Source organism: Pleurodeles waltl, chromosome 8 (genome assembly GCF_031143425.1).
Source record: "Pleurodeles waltl isolate 20211129_DDA chromosome 8, aPleWal1.hap1.20221129, whole genome shotgun sequence".
Lineage (NCBI taxonomy): Eukaryota > Metazoa > Chordata > Amphibia > Caudata > Salamandridae > Pleurodeles > Pleurodeles waltl.
The window spans coordinates 1,148,413,511-1,148,429,627 of record NC_090447.1 but is presented as its reverse complement, the minus strand read 5'-3'; the positions used below and the strand labels follow the sequence as shown (position 1 = coordinate 1,148,429,627).

Here is a 16,117-nt window from a genome sequence, read left to right as displayed (position 1 = left end):
CTCTAATAATCAAATTAGATCTGCAATAGATGCAGCAGACATAACAGCAAGGGGTATCAATACCAGTGTGATTATTAGAAGGCATGCACGGTTAAGAACATCAGGGTTCAAACCAGAAATACAACAGGCAGTGTTAAATATGCCTTTTGATAAGCAACACTTATTGGGCCCGGAAGTAGATGCCACCATAAAAAAGCTGAAAAAAGGCTCCGATACGGCTAAAGCTATGGGTGCCCTTTACACTCCCCCTACTCGGGGAACTTTTTGTAGGTCCCAGTTTAGAGGTAACTTTAAACCATCAACCTCAGAGCCATCACATCCCAACAGAACAAGGGCCACATTCAACAGAGGCTCTTTCAAAAGCTCTTATAGAGGAAATAACTTTAGAGGTAGGGGTAAATCAACCACCCCCAGAGGTTCCTCCACCTCAACCAAATAGTGACTTTTTACAGTGCATACATCTCCTGTAGGGGGGAGACTGGAAAATGTCTACCAACAGTGGCACAACATTGCAACACAAAAATGGGTGCTATCAATTATCCAACATGGTTATTGCCTAAAACTCATCTCCACCAAACATTTCCCCCTCGCTTGCACAGACTTTCTCTAGAACATCTAAATTTATTAAAACGAGAGGTATAATCACTTCTACCCCAAAGTACCATAGAGATCGTACCTATTTTCCAGCAAGGATCAGGAGTATATTACCTGTACTTCTTCATACCAAAGAAGAATGGTACTCTCAGACGAATCTTTGATATCAGACCCCTCAATCAGTACATTCTGTCAGAGCATTTCCACATGGTCACTCTACAGGGCATCATTCCCCTGCTACAGAAACAAGACTATATGACAGCATTAGATTTAAAAGATGCTTACTTCCACATTCCCATACATCCAGCACATTGCAAATTTCTAAGATTTGTGATAGCAGGCAAGCTCTATCAGTTCAAAGTACTACACTACGGAGTAACAGAAACTACCAAGTGCCTCTCAGTGGTTGCAGCACACCTCAGAAGGCAACATATACATGTCTTTCCCTATCTGGATAACTGGCTCATAAAAGCCAGCACCATTCAAACCTGTCAACAGCACACACAGTACACATTGGACATTCTACACAACCTAGGATTCACAATTGCAAAAAATCTCATCTGCAACCAGCACAAATATAACCGGATCTAGGAGCAATTCTGAACACTCAATCAGCATTAGCACACCCGAACATACTAAGATTTCAAGCTTTCCAAAATCTCATATCTCAACTACAATACACTCACACTTAAACAGTGAGATTCATCATGAAACTCTTAGGAATGATGGCATCATGCATAGCAATAGTACCCAATGCACGTCTAAACATGAGACCGCTACAACAGTATATCTCGCAACAATGGTCTCAAGCACAGGGTCAACTTCACGATCTAGTGTTGTTGGCCTGCCAAACTTACCACTCTCTGCAATTGTGAAATCACACCAACTTATTAAAAGGGCAGCCATTTCAGAACCCTGTGCCACAGACCATAATCACAAATGATGCATCAATGAGAGGGTGGGGAGCCCATCTCAACAACCTTACCATACAATGGGAATGGGACTCAATTCAACAAACATATCACATAAGCCATTTGGAATTGCTAGCAGTGTTCCTAGCACTCAAAGCTTTCCAACCACAGATCTCACACAAAACAGTGTTAATAAGGACAGGCAACATGACCACAATGTATTATCTGCAAAAACAGGGGGAACACTCATCTCAATTGTTCCTTCTAGCACAAACAATTTGGGAATCGGCAATTCACAATCACATTCAACTTCTAGCAGAATATATCCCAGGGATACACAACCAACTAGCGGACCTCTTAAGAAGGACTCAGCAACAAATACACAAATGGGAGATTCACCCACAGGTGATTCATCAATACTTCCAAATATGGGGAACCCCAGACATAGACGTCTTTGCCACAAGCGAAAAACGCAAAATGCCCAAACTTCGCATCCAGGTACCCAGACCCTCAATCCATGGGCAATGCACTATGGATCAATTGGTCAGGGAAATTTGCTTACGCTTTTCCTCCTCACCCACTCATACACCTCACTCACTATGATACTCATAGCTCCCACTTCGGCACGTCAACACTGGTACACAACACTGGTACACAACACTGTTGGATCTGTCTGTAGTACCACATCACAAGCTTCCAAACAGACCAGACCTATTGACTCAGAGCAAAGATCAAATCAGGCATCCCAATTCCAACATGCGCAAACTGGCGACTTGGCTCCTGATGTCATAGAATTTGGATATCTATAGCTTCCTTCTGAATGTATCGATATTCTAAAGGAAGCACCCCTCCCTTGTTTTAACTTTCTTCACTGCTATACTTATTCTGTTTTGTTTACAGCACTGTTTATGTTTAATTCTCACCTTTAATTACTCACTTTGCACCTAATTACATTTTGTGTAGAGGGCACGGATGCCTCCGTGGTACAATTGCGCTGTTTGAAAATGCTAAATAAGTGAATAATATGAAAGGCTTTATCTAGTTCACATTCAGCTTCTCAATACTGAGGATATCGGTCTAGGTGGTAAAACGCCTACCAGCCCAGCGTTTGAATATACCTTGCAATTTATGATGCAGTATGCAAATCCAAGTATCACCGGAATCCGACTTTTGAAAGAAAGAAAAAGGTTTGCAGGAACATATTCTTGAGAAGTATTATATATTTGCATTATTCAAATAGTTCAGTCAGAATATTCTTTGAGTGATGATTAAAATAGTGTTTATGTGGTGGAAAGACATACAAATATTGAATAGTGATTACAGGTGTGAAAGTATAGAATGAGGCCAGTTTAACACATTTTATCGTTGTATGTTTTTGTTAACAAATGAAATAAAATATTGACACCTTTCTAATACTGCACAGGAGTCACCCTAATTACTTAATGATGTTTTCTGTTTTGATAATTTTTTTGTTTTATTTCCCTTTACCTGTAGTTTTACACAAAACTATTTTTCTTTTTCAATACAGGCTGGAACATACTTGCCGCAGTCGTACCTGATTCATGAACAAATGGTTGTGACTGATCGTGTTGAAAACTTGCATCATATGGGGGCTTTCATCGAACGCCTATGTGGAGACAAAGAAACTTACAAACTGCAGCGTAGAGACACTATTCGAGGTAAATGACTTTTTAACTTGAATTTTATTGAACATTTCTTACTTCAATCTCATAAGGTGTAAGCAGAGATGTTCTCAAACATCTGAGAAATTATTTATTTCTGTTAACCTTTTAGTATGTCAGCTGATGAAATGCTAGTGTAAATATTCACACCCAGCTGAAATATCAGCATATCTGCAAGCGCGTCTGACCTTATTTTGATTTTTGTTTTTATTATTAATTTATAAGGGGACGCTTTAAAAGGTCGATGGACCTTTGGACTCGTTTAAGATGCTCACACCCTAAATCCATACATATCATCAAACATACAATAAAATTCTTTGGAGTCGGTAAATTTGCCCATTTGGCCACAAATAGCCACACCTTTACTATCAGTTAGAACATTTATTTCCCTAGATTAACAATGCTAGAATCACGTAAATTAGTCTCAAAACCACATGATATAAGTATAAAACATCACTGGCTGACCAAACCTTCTAAAGAATCTCAACTTAACTAATGTATTAATAACTAATCCTTCCATAGCCAAAGTACAAATCAAGAACAAGAGTACTTGCGCAATGGAAATAACATACATTTGAATTCAGCAATTGATTAACATCAAATAGCAAATTGGTTGGATAAAGGAAACCTCTCTAACTTCAGATTAGCATCAGCATGTTTGGGCTTCATGCAAAAAGATTTAGTCAACATAAATTTGGAAAACATCTACCTATGGCTGTATCAAAAAGCAGCAGTTGGTACCTAGAAACAAAAGACAAATCATCAATAAAGACATTAGCAATTTTGTATACCCTTCCTTATTGGTCAGCAAGCTTTGATAATCTTCATCAGGAGGACATCAGTTCTATCAGCATCGGCAATGGGACATGAAAGAGGTAATGGTTCAGAATCGGGGAGTCTAAGCTCTCCGAACTTTTAGAAAGAAATATCTAAAATAGGAAGCAAAGGCATCAAATATAAGCAAAATTAAAGTTAAAGATCAGAATTCTCCAAGTAAGAGAATCATCAGAGGTGCATTCACCTCATTAAATCGGAATATCGGCAGTAGAACGCCATAACCGGGCTCACCCCTCTTGGTGCAGTCCGGTTAAGTTAAAGTTGTCCCATGTTGTCATTATACAAAGAATCATGCGTTAGCCATTGGTCCAATAAAATGTATATTTCAAATCTAAGATATAACTAAACAGTCTTTCACATGTTGATGATTGACTCTTCTTTTTTTGCGCACATCGTTCGACTTGTAAAGAATCAATTTTAATATCCTTCTGTCAGTACATCCATTGTTAGTTCCTGGGAACATAGCTTTCTCACAGGCTTCGAGTTAACATTTGTAACATTTTGAGAACATTAAGGTTTCTACACACATTTCTTCACAAGAAAACATTTTGCTACTACGATTCGGTCAACCTTCAGTTAGCACAATACATCTTTATTATTCAGCAAGCATGAGATCATATTTTATTTTATTCTAACATTGCATTTCTAATATGAGGCAGTGCATTACTAAGTCCTAGACCTCGCTAACTTGAGGCCTACAGTTAATTTAAGCAAATAAATAGCATTTAATCATAGATTTTTATTAGAACATTACATAATAGGTAGCGGCCATTCAAGGGGGCACATTTTCAAGTTGCACATTATTTTCTATGTTAATTAATTTTCTATGCACATTCAAAATACAGAATACATGAAATATTTATTAGAAATCTCAGCGCTCACATATCCTATATCTGCAAAGCTTGACAGCAATCAGTATATTCATATATGGGATTTTATTTAAGTAGTGATTTTGACACCAAAATGACTGCTGTAATAGCAGCTTCCAGTGCCCTGTCAATGCAGCAAGGTCAGTTGTTGATAAAATGTCAAAACAATAAGAGTAGCTTCTGTTGGGAGGTCACTCCAGTAAAGTAGTGCTAGTGTAAATAAAAATGTGCTGGTGCCCAAAGCTGTCCCCTAAAAAACGCGGTTGCTGCAATTAAATGTGCGAGCATGGAATACTGAGGCAGCTAATCCTAAAGCCATCTCGGGACTCTTTAATCCATTTACAGCCACTCCCTGCCCCTTTGGCTCTCTTGCAGCGTTCTGCTTTCTCTCTTTGTGACGCTTTCTCGTTTTTCTCTTCCTCCGTCTTTCCCATTTGTGTCTTTTGCTCACAGCAAATGCCTGTTGCAGAAAAATAATTGCTGGCCCTCAAAAATAAGTGCTGGGCGCGGCACCAGAAACCACTGGCTCAAATTAAGCACTGCAGTAAAGGTAGTCTGTGCTGTCTCTATTCAGTACTGTGTATAAAAACACATAACTGATTAAGCATGGCTGAAATCATCAAGACTGGGCCCTAGCCACCAGCTATAAGTCAGTGTTGGCTTTTCCCTGAGTCTGTTTCACTCCCACGGTCATGAGCTGCTAAATGAAGTTAAAAGCTGGGTATTACCTCCGTGTATTGAAGTTAATGTTTTCACAACGCAGAAAAAAAACTACGAGGAAGAACACTCTGACGAAAAATGGAAGTGTTCATCCTGATGTTTTTTTTTTAAACGTTATTGATTTTCATTTGTCAAAAATGCGTTTCCACAATTTCCCTCCAGGAAACATATTTATCTCTATATGAAGAGAAGTGTGAGATATTCCATTTCGTGTATGGCATGCTTTCTCCATCATTGCCTGATATATCTCTAACCAAAATCAAACCTCCAAATGTGTTTCTGATGGTGTGGCATTCTTGTGTTATCCTACCCCACGCTCATCATATCAGGCCTCAAAGTTCATTCCATGTACCCAAAACTTTTTTAATTTCTTTGGGCTACCTCGGGCTGCATAAGCCACCTTCTCAGCTAATATGCAGCAGTCCATTTGGTTTGCTTCCATCTCACCTTGGTGCAGTGTACATTCTGGTTACTATCATGGCCAGGTAGAAAAATATTTGACTATATTTTGGTACTTTGAAGTTTCTCTATACTCCTAATGTCACCAACTTTGCCGGCTGGTTGAAAGCTATCTTAGCTACTCTAGTTTTTTGGTCCCTGACCTGTTCCAGAAGGTTTATATCGAGGGAATTCCCAAAATTTGTGCAAGACTGTTTTGTCTGCTGACGGTCCCAGATGCAATCATTGTCATTATTCAAGCCAAACTGCATCATATATTGTATGCACGGAGTACATTTTTGAACCAGTCCGAACTTCTGCCTTATTGCCACTTCCTGTGGTTACATGCATTTTTCCTCCCAGTCACTATCGTCTAGTGGTCAATTCAGTCTAAGTGCTGCTAGTGTTATTAGTGATTTTTTTTTTGAGTTCTATCTACTAAAGATTTAGCATACCTAAGCGGCGGGGAGGATAGTACTCTGTACTCAAGTGGGGATTCGTCTTCCATCTCCTGCAGGTAGCTGTGCATATTTTCACCTGTGGATATTTGTAGTACAGGAAGTCTTCTAATGCCTATTCGCGTTAGAGGGATGCAAATGAGTTTAATCAATCCGGGGTACAGACATCACTCAATTTTATGATACCTGTTATGTCCCATGAGCAAGACCCTGCCAGTTTCTTCAGGTCATCCAATATCACCAAGTCTGATAGGTATAGGGAAAGCATTACTGTCGTAGTAGACCTGATCACCCAGGAAATTGGTGAGGGTGGAGAGTAGGTGAAGGGGGTGAGCTTGTGATTTCGCTTTGGACTAGGTGCTGGCCTACTGATGTCAATAAAACGCATTTTCTAACCATGAGCAAAGATGCAAAAACCATGGTGACATGAAGCCTCATTCAAGCTAGTACCTAGTGGTGAAAATGTATGGTGCTAACAGGGTCACGAGCCCTGTATTCCTTCCTCAGAATACAACAGATTACTATGCAGAGATGAAACACAAACTTTCCAAATCTGATCATTACCAAAAGCTTCCCCGATTCCTGAACTGTCATGAAGGTAAAGGGTCTTCATGGCCTTAATCAGACATCCCAAGAGAAACACTGCATCTGGTTGCAGGTTTGCCCTTGAAACCCTATACAAATATGTAGTTATTCATCAAATACCTCGTACTACAATCTAAACATTCTTTATTGGGATGATTGAAATATTTTTTTATTTTATTTTTTGAGCATTTGTTTGTCTTTTTTAAATCAAACTGTGTATTGCTTTGCACACCCTTGAAGATTGAAGATTTTCTTGGGTAAATTATAAAGTTAGTTACATAGGCAGCCATGTTTAAATGAGATACACATTCTTTATAAGTACAATATCCAGAGTCTCTATGAATCATTTTAGATGGCTACTCTAGAAGGAGCAGATTAGAACTTTATTGGATAAGGTGGAGGAAATCAAGTTATTTAAATGAATCGACCATTACAGTGAGAACATGGCAGAAACATTCAATATAATCCTAAGAAATCTCTTGAAATTCATTGAGGGGATGTATGAAAAATTGTTTTCAAGAATATTTTGTGAAAGAGGATTGGGCCTGCCATTGAATAGATTATATACCAGGGTTGCCCAGCTAAAATAGATGAGAAATCTCAAACATGAGCCACTGGTTTGCTATAGTACAAGAGCACATCCCGGTGCCCCTTAGTGCAGTACAGTGGTTACCAGTCAGATATCATAATATATTTGGGGACTTTGTGTCTTCCAAATCTGCCAGTTGGCCAGACAAGTTTCTGACAACTCGTGACCCGGTATTTGGATTACAGACACAGGCTCCTGTATTTGCTCTCAACATAATTAGCATATAAGCTCCATTTTTGTTGGTATTTGACCCCCACAAGACAAGACTAGTCTCCAGTATGGTGGATCTCCTTGCTAAAGGGGTTTGCCATCAGCCTAGCACTATGCCACATGTGTGCTTTTCAGGGCGAGCTAGAGACCTTCTAGAAGGAGGTTCTTGGTTACATCAGAGATAATGGAGGTTCCCTTGTCATTCAGTGCCTTAGTTGTCTTATTAAGGAGTGCAGGGAGCGCAGGCTCTTCACATGCTGAACTCCCTCATCAGTAAACTCAGTTTTCCCCCCAATGAGAGCAAGAATAAGGGCGCCCGCTTGAATAGACAATAAGCAAACCGAGGGGGCGCGGTAAGCCCGGCAGACCTCTGGGCAAGGTGCCACTGCACCATTGATAGCCACGCCCCGTTCAAAGTCACTATCTTGGCAGGTTTGGTGGGCTGTGTATACTGTGGAGAAAGTATCAGCCACAGTCAAATGTACAATTAAATGTTTGACAGAATGTGGGGTCTTTTCACACAGATGTCAAGAGAGAATGATATTTGTACGGATCAGTGAACTTGTACATGTCCTCCTTGAAGTATCTCCGTTCTGACATTTGTAATGCACTTTTATCCGTCTGCTTCAGGTAACAAGGATCGCCTCATTGTTCTGAGTGCACGGTGTGCCTGAGTAGAGTCTTTAAATACATTAATGGGCGGGATGGTGAAGACATAGAAGGTTCTTAGCCAGCTGAATGGAGAAATGCCATTTTGTCAAACATCAATCCGTGTTTCTGCAATTGAACATAGTGGACTTTTACATTCCGACCTCTTGTGTATCTGCCTTACTTTTTGTCATTACTTGGGATTACTAGATTTCCACATAACACTGCATGTGTTGTTTCCCCTACAGGAATTCAGAAGCGATCTGCTGCTAGCTGCTTCAAGATCCGTCACTTCGAGAACACATTTGTTGTGGAGACTGAAATTTGTGAGCAGTAATGATGGCTGTCACTAATGCTCATAAAAACCTGACTCAGTGTGATAGTATAAAGTAGCTTTACTCGACACTTTCTATTGTGTGCGGTGTTTTTAACCTTTATTTTTGTTCTCGATTAATAAGCTTGATCTTGGTGAAGATTTTCTAGACATCCGCTAGGTATAGCGTAGCAGTTAGCAGGTTTGAGCAATTTTTCCTCACTACATAACGCATGGTGTCCATTTTTATACATATATTTCAAATGTAACAGTATTTAGTCACAATTACTATCTTCAATGTATCGCACCGAAAGTATATCTCTGCCCTGCATAGCTTAGAAAATCCATGTTACTGATGTGATCTTTGGTCGATGCGCTCGAGCAGTGCTGTTTCGCTCTTTTGCATTATATTGCATCAGCAACGTGATTGCGATTTGCACCGCCCCTGAAACCTTTGTCAGGAAAGGGAAAACTGTAAATGCTTTATTGCAGAGAAAATGATTTCCTATGATTCTAATATGTCCTGCTATGTAAATTGTTATCTTCCAAACTGCAAACAGCACTTAGGAAAAATCTATTAACTCCTCAGCCTAAAAAGTGCAAACTGTACTTAAAATTTTGTAGTTTTTACCTTATGGATTTTAATTTCCTACACGTTTTAATATGCGCGTTCTTTACTGCAACTGTACTGTCTTTCAGATGAGGAGGGAAAAGGTAACATTTAAGCAGTAACTTGAGTTACTAATTTGTATATAATCTGTGTACATGTAAACAAATATAAAACCTGTGTCTAAAAGCGTTGTTCTTTTCTTTTGTTTATTTTCTTTAACTTTGACTTGGCAACGTTATTTTTCCAGAATGAGATACTGACATGAGACATTTACAACACTGTGCGTTATTGCCTGTATTTAGTAAATTAGATTTCTCTGTTTCCTCCTCATCAGTCTACATTTCCATAACAGTAATACACAACAAAACAGGAAAATACAGACCCTGTTCCCTAAGCTATTAAAGAGCTTTCTTTATCATGCAGTGGTTCACCTCCTCTGCTAAAGCTGCACATCTCAGCACTGGATCTCATATAGACAGTCTATCCTCCCACATTAATCGGGGAAGATTCTGTGAAAAATCCAGGGTAAATATGACAAATCATTCATTATCCGAGCCTTGAAACTGTGCTTATTTCTAAACTCAGTACTGCTTAATTTCACCTACATTCCTTAGTAAGTATAAGGTTTAGGGGAGCTCTACACATAAAAAAAGAAAATGTTTTTCATGTCTTTTAACCAGTGTTGCCAGAAAAATATTTCAGAGCATGATTCACAGATGGAGTCAGTTCATTGTCCTTAAAATTATCATCTCTCATCAACGACATTGCTGAAATATTTTTTGCAAGAATAGAGAGGGCTATGAGAGGGGTATAATTTGAGTCTGAGTGAACCACAGAAGCCCTTTAAAGACCCACCGAATTTCCCATCCTATTTTTCATCCTCAGCTTGGACCAACCTCTGGAACATTCTGTTCAATGGCATGTGTGGTTGGAGATACATGCTTTGCATAAGTCTGCATTCTAGTATTTGGTCCGGAGTGTTACAAGTTGTTTTTGTTTGAAGAATCAAGTCGAGTCACGAGATCAAGTGTCTCCTCCTCTTGGTGATACTGCGCATGGGCATCAAGTCCTTTGTTAGATTGTTTTCTCTCCCCCCTTCGGGTTCGGACGTGTGTTGCCTCTCGCTCCGGTATTCCTCGGCTCGGTCTAATCCGAACAGTTTTTTCCATCTTTCTTTCAGCAGCAGTATTGTAATTCAATCATGTTTTTTCTAATTGACGTAGTCTATCCAAATTTCTGCGGTGGCGGTCAGCTCATCGCAGTTCGAGGCACCAACCCCTGTCTCAGGCCTGTGGTGTCGGGATAAGGAGGGCTGATGGAACCGACTACATTTCAGTTTTGCCCTCAATGTCATTCGAAATTCCCACACACCAATCAACACCTGATGTGTAACTTTTGTCTCTCCCTGGACCATAATGAAGAAAGCAGCAACGCCTGCCGGTCCTTTCGATCTGAGAAGACACTAAAGGGACCAAAGAGCACATCGATTCCAGATGGCTTGGAAGACACCAGATGACACTCCTGATATTTTCGGGAAAGAACACGCGCTGGAGGAGCTCGAACAGAGGAGCCCTTCTCCTTAGAAGATTCAGTCAGATGTCCAATCCGACATTGAAAGTCAGCCTCTTACCTTCGCACAACCTGTGAGTTCATCTGCCCCAAATCCCCATACGAAGACTTTAAAAAAGCCCCTAAAGCAGGTCGCGGACCGCCACTGCCTTCAGGCCATGGTCAGATTCAAAAGATACCTTTTGTTGCCCGCCTTCCAGTTCGGCACCAAAAGTAGCCAAGACCAAGACATCTTTGGCATTGTACTCCAGCTGTGGAACATCCCACACAGCCTCGGGATTGAGCAGACCCATCAGCCAGAGTGTTTCGGCACCGATCAAAAAGCCCACCACATCGGCTTCAGAGCCGACGGCTTTGGCTACAACACAAGGTTTTGAGTCAAAAACTTCAGAACCTAAGACTGTAGCTTCCAGAGACACTAGTCGCTCTACGGAAGCAGCCTCACCAGTGGAGCCCATCTTAGAGATAATGGATTCTCATCAGAGAGCCAGCTCCATATTCAAAAAGGAACAAAATAATAATTGCTTCCCCACCTGTTACAATTAAGACGAAGCTTACATTTCAAGGGGCCTTAGACACTGTTCCTCCACCTAAAGAGGTCTCCAAGGATAAGGCTCCAGTTCGACCCCAGCCTTCTCCACCACACTCTTGTGTGCTTTCTTCTACCCCTCTACCACCTCCCCAATCACCTACACCTATTACTTAGACATGCAACTGATATTTTTAAAGTACCTATTAGGTCCAGAGTTATTACCTCAAGGGTAGATAAGAAATATAAGGCCGCACCTACAGACCCTAAATATATGCTTGTACAAATCCCTCCTGACTCAATAGTAGTCAACACAGCACAAAAACATTCTAACTGCCAATCAGCAGGAGATATGCCCCCCCCTCCCGCAATAAGGAGAGCAAAAAACTAGATGCAACGGGGAAAAGGGTGTCTGCACAAGCTGCCAATCATTGGCTTATTGCCAGTTCGCAGGCACTTTTAGCTCAGTACGATAGGGCCCACTGGGACGAAATGGAGGATCTTCTCCAGTTTCTCCCAGAGGAACTTTGAAAAAGGGTACAGGAGATAGTTTCTGAGGGTCAAACCATCTCAGACAACTCCATCAGGTGGGCAACTGATGCCGCAGATATCGCAGCACTCGCTATTAATACCAGCATTATCATCAGAAGAGATGCTTGGCTTAGGTGTTCAGGGTTCAAGCCAGAAATTCAGCAGGCAGTTCTCAACATGCCTTTTGACAGAGAACACCTGTTTGGCCAAGAGGTTGACAACATAGAGATACTCAAAAAAGACTCTGAGACAGCAAAAGCTATGGGGGCATTGCTCACCACAACAGGGTAATGTTCGTCGCCCACAATTCAGGGGAGGCTTCAAACCTTCCTCTACTGAGCCTTCCACCTCTCAAAGCAAGCAAGGCACCCATTTGTGTACTAGAGGTTCCTTCAGAGGTGCAAACAACAAAGGCAGAAGAAAGGCATCCACCTCTAGAATATCTTTCTCCACTGCACGCCAGTGACTACCTACACCTTCCACTGGCTCACACCTCTCCAGTAGGTGGAAGACTAAAAGATTTCTACTCACAGTGGTCCAATATCACAACAGATCAGTGGGTTCTCTCAATTATCCAACATGGTTATTGTCTGGAGCTCACTTCCACTCTACCAAACATTCTCTCTCACACACACAAACTCTCACAAGACCATCTTACACTTCTGAAAGAAAAGGTACAATTCCTTCTCAAAGGGGCTATGGAACCAGTTCCCCTCTCACAACAAAAGTTAGGGGTATGCTCCCTATACCTCCTCATACCAAAGAAGAACGGCTCACTCACACCTATTCTAGATCTCAAACCACTCAACCTCTACATTCTCTTAGAGTATTTCTATATAGACACTCTCCAAACTACCTTTTGTAGCATTGTCAACGCCTCAGAAAGGTAGCCCAGTATCAACAAATGGTATAGCCAGATGGATAGTCAAGTGTATTCAAACTTGGTATGCCAAAGCCAAAAGGCAATTACCTGCTACTACCAGAACACATTTCACCAGAAAAAGAAGGGTGCTTCTATGGCTTTTTTAGGTAAATTCCAAATAGCAGACATATGTAAAGCTGCTATTTGGTCCACACCACATACATTTACTAAACACTATTGTGTAGATGTTTTAGCATGTCAACAAGCCAATGTTGACCAAGCAGTGCTCAGGACACTTTTTCAAGCAACTCCAACTCCTACAGGCTAGTCACTGCTTACTTGAAAGGACTGTTCTACAGTCTATGCAAAGCATGTGTATCTACAGCCACACATGCCATCGAACGGAAAATGTTACTTACCCAGTAGACATCTGTTCATGGCATGTAGTGCTGTAGATTCACATTAACCCTCCTTCCTTCCCGGATGCCTATGGCCGTTGTAGTTGCATTCTTATATAAATATTGTATAATGTAAATGCACTGCATGGACATTTCTTTCTCTTTACTCTTTATACACTCCTTACCTCACCCGCCTGCAGGAAAACAACCTAACAAAGGACTCGATGCCCATGTGTAGTATCATTGAAAGAAAGAGTCACTCTATCTCGTGACTCAAAAATATTCTTCAAACAAAAACAACTTGTAACACTCCGGACCCAGCACTAGATGGCAGACTTATGTCAAGCATGTGAATCTACAGCACTACATGCCACAAGCAGATGTCTGCTAGGTAGGTAACATGTTCCTTACTCTCTTTCGCTCACTCAAGTCCTACTCTGAGAATTCTACGACATCAAACACCTTGGACCTTTTCCTCCTAGCATTGAGATGTCAATACCTGGCCTGACCAGTCAGCTCCATCTTTGACAACCAGGACGTCAGTGTCATGACTTTCCGATATCCGCATCATGAACCCTGACACCAACAGCATTAGCGCTACCTCTGTCAAGTGAAACTGAATCAAAACCTTGGATGTCTTTCTCCAGCATGGAATCTTTCATAAATTTCCCTGCTTGAATCATTCCTAGTTGTTAAGCTTGTAGTTCCACGATTACTGTCAAACATCAGTAATGATATTGGCATGCCTAAATGTCTGAAAACTGAGCACATTTAATGACTTAGCCACTGCATTGAAAAGGACGGGAACTGCAAACAGTTGAGACTGAACTGAACTCCGAAAGCCACCATTCTATACTACACATTATGTATGATTAGAGCTTCTCTTCAAGCTCTGCTCTTCTAAATGACTGATTTAACTTAACACCATGCACCAGATAATCTGTAAACCCTATGCAATCTCTGTGGTGCTTGTGGGCGTTTAGTCCTGGTCCAGGGTATGTTTTTTCACTGTGGGTGAGTCGCCTGAGAAGGCTCTATTTAAGCCATGCAAGACCTATGGCCAGAAGATACTCCCAAATCAAGGATTGTAAGTTCTGCTACACATACTCTGTGAAACTGCAGAGGGATAAAAAGAGTAGAATTTTGTTTTTCATGCACAAAACCCCTCCAAAGATACCACATGTGACGGAGAAGACTCTGTGAGGAGTATTCCCCCTGTGCCCTCTGAAAAGGCAGACATAAAGGTCAATTGGAATCTTCTAATTTTGAGGTTCCTGTAAAATCCGCTTTTTCTTATGATGTCCACCACCTCCATTGAACATGCTAGGATGTTGGTGAACAAGTTGAAGAAACCCTCTAAATCCTTATTGAGGGAAGGGAAAGACACTGTCTTACCAATCAAAAAAGCAGTCCAGTTTAAGCCATCAGTCCATGCCTGTGCCATGGCCCCACCGGTGATTTCCACCCAGTCAACATCGCCTGTCTCATCAATTGATAAGAGGAGCAGTAGGATGTACAATATGAAGACGGGCACCTGTATTTCCATGACTCTTGAGTATCAAAAAAAGCATTATGGGGATTCTTGCTGTGACCACTACTATGGGAAACAACCCATACCATGAACCACCAATGCTCTGGGTTCCTGTAGATTTGATAAGAAATATCCTGGGCATTGGTTCCCCCTCATGAAGAACAACAATTTTGACCCTGCAAATATTTTCAATTACAACCAAATCACACTTCTCCATGTCTTGGCCAAAACCTCAGAGAAGTTTTGTGCTAAACAACAGTTCAAATTCCCTGAGGATAACAACATTCTTGAGGATAGGCTATTCAGTTTTTAAATGCAGGAGAGACACAGATCTGCTATGATACTAGCTATTGAATTACTTAGTGTCATTCCTATTGATGGCTGTGCTGCGACCATGATCCCTCTGGACCTCTCTAAGACCTTTGACACGGTCCATCCTAAAATATTGAATGACAGTCTCATGACCACAGGTATTTTTTGGACTGTGCTAAATTGGTTTACATCTTTCTTTAATATTAAAGTCAAGGCAGTCAAACTTGAGAATTTCTATCCTAAACACCTACCTCTGCTCTGGTTGTCCCTGGGGGATTGTCCTTATGTCCATTACTATTTAATGTGTATGTTCAACTGCTGTCTAAGCCTATTCTTTCCTTTGGCTGATCTCCTTTTTACTATGCTGATGATACATAAATCATCATACGTTTAAACAAGAGGCAAGCTTCCTTTATAGAATCTCTCCATTAGTGTTTCCAGGAGGTTCAAAGATGGATGGACTTCAATTTCTTAATGATGACTGCAAATAAAATGGAATAGTTAGTTCTGGGTAAATATAAGGACCAATGGAATGGCATCAAATGGGCTATTAGCTTGGGATCTCCACCCCTTCTGGCACTAAAGGCCAAAGCTTTTGGTATATGTTTTAGGCAAGGAACTCTCTCTGAAGCTGCATGTCAGTGTGATTTGTAACAGCTTGAATCTTTTAAAACAGGAGTTAAAATCCCATGCCACAGATGTGTTCACTTGATTAGTACAATGGCCTCTTACTAGGTGTTAAAACAGGACTAAAGCTACAAATGCCTCAGAAAACAATAATTTGGGCGTTCTGGTACATTAGAAATATTTTGAGCATGTCTTTGAGGGGCCCATAAAACTTTATTGCCCACCCATAGAACAAAAGGCTCAATTTTAATGTTTATGAACAATTGTGCCTCCCACATCTATGTAAGCATTATA

The 16,117-nt window shown here is 40.8% G+C and overlaps 1 protein-coding gene across 1 annotated transcript in view; it reads left to right on the top strand.

The window, feature by feature from the left end:
- ITM2B (integral membrane protein 2B) overlaps positions 1 to 9,650 on the top strand; it is a 144,118-nt gene extending 134,468 nt beyond the window's left edge. Inside the window, exons 5-6 of the mRNA XM_069205382.1 lie at positions 3,034 to 3,184; positions 8,790 to 9,650. Coding sequence (XP_069061483.1) covers positions 3,034 to 3,184; positions 8,790 to 8,878 — 240 coding nt within the window. The 3' untranslated portion in view covers positions 8,879 to 9,650. The remainder of the gene's footprint in view (positions 1 to 3,033; positions 3,185 to 8,789) is intronic.
- Positions 9,651 to 16,117: the final 6,467 nt, after the last annotated feature.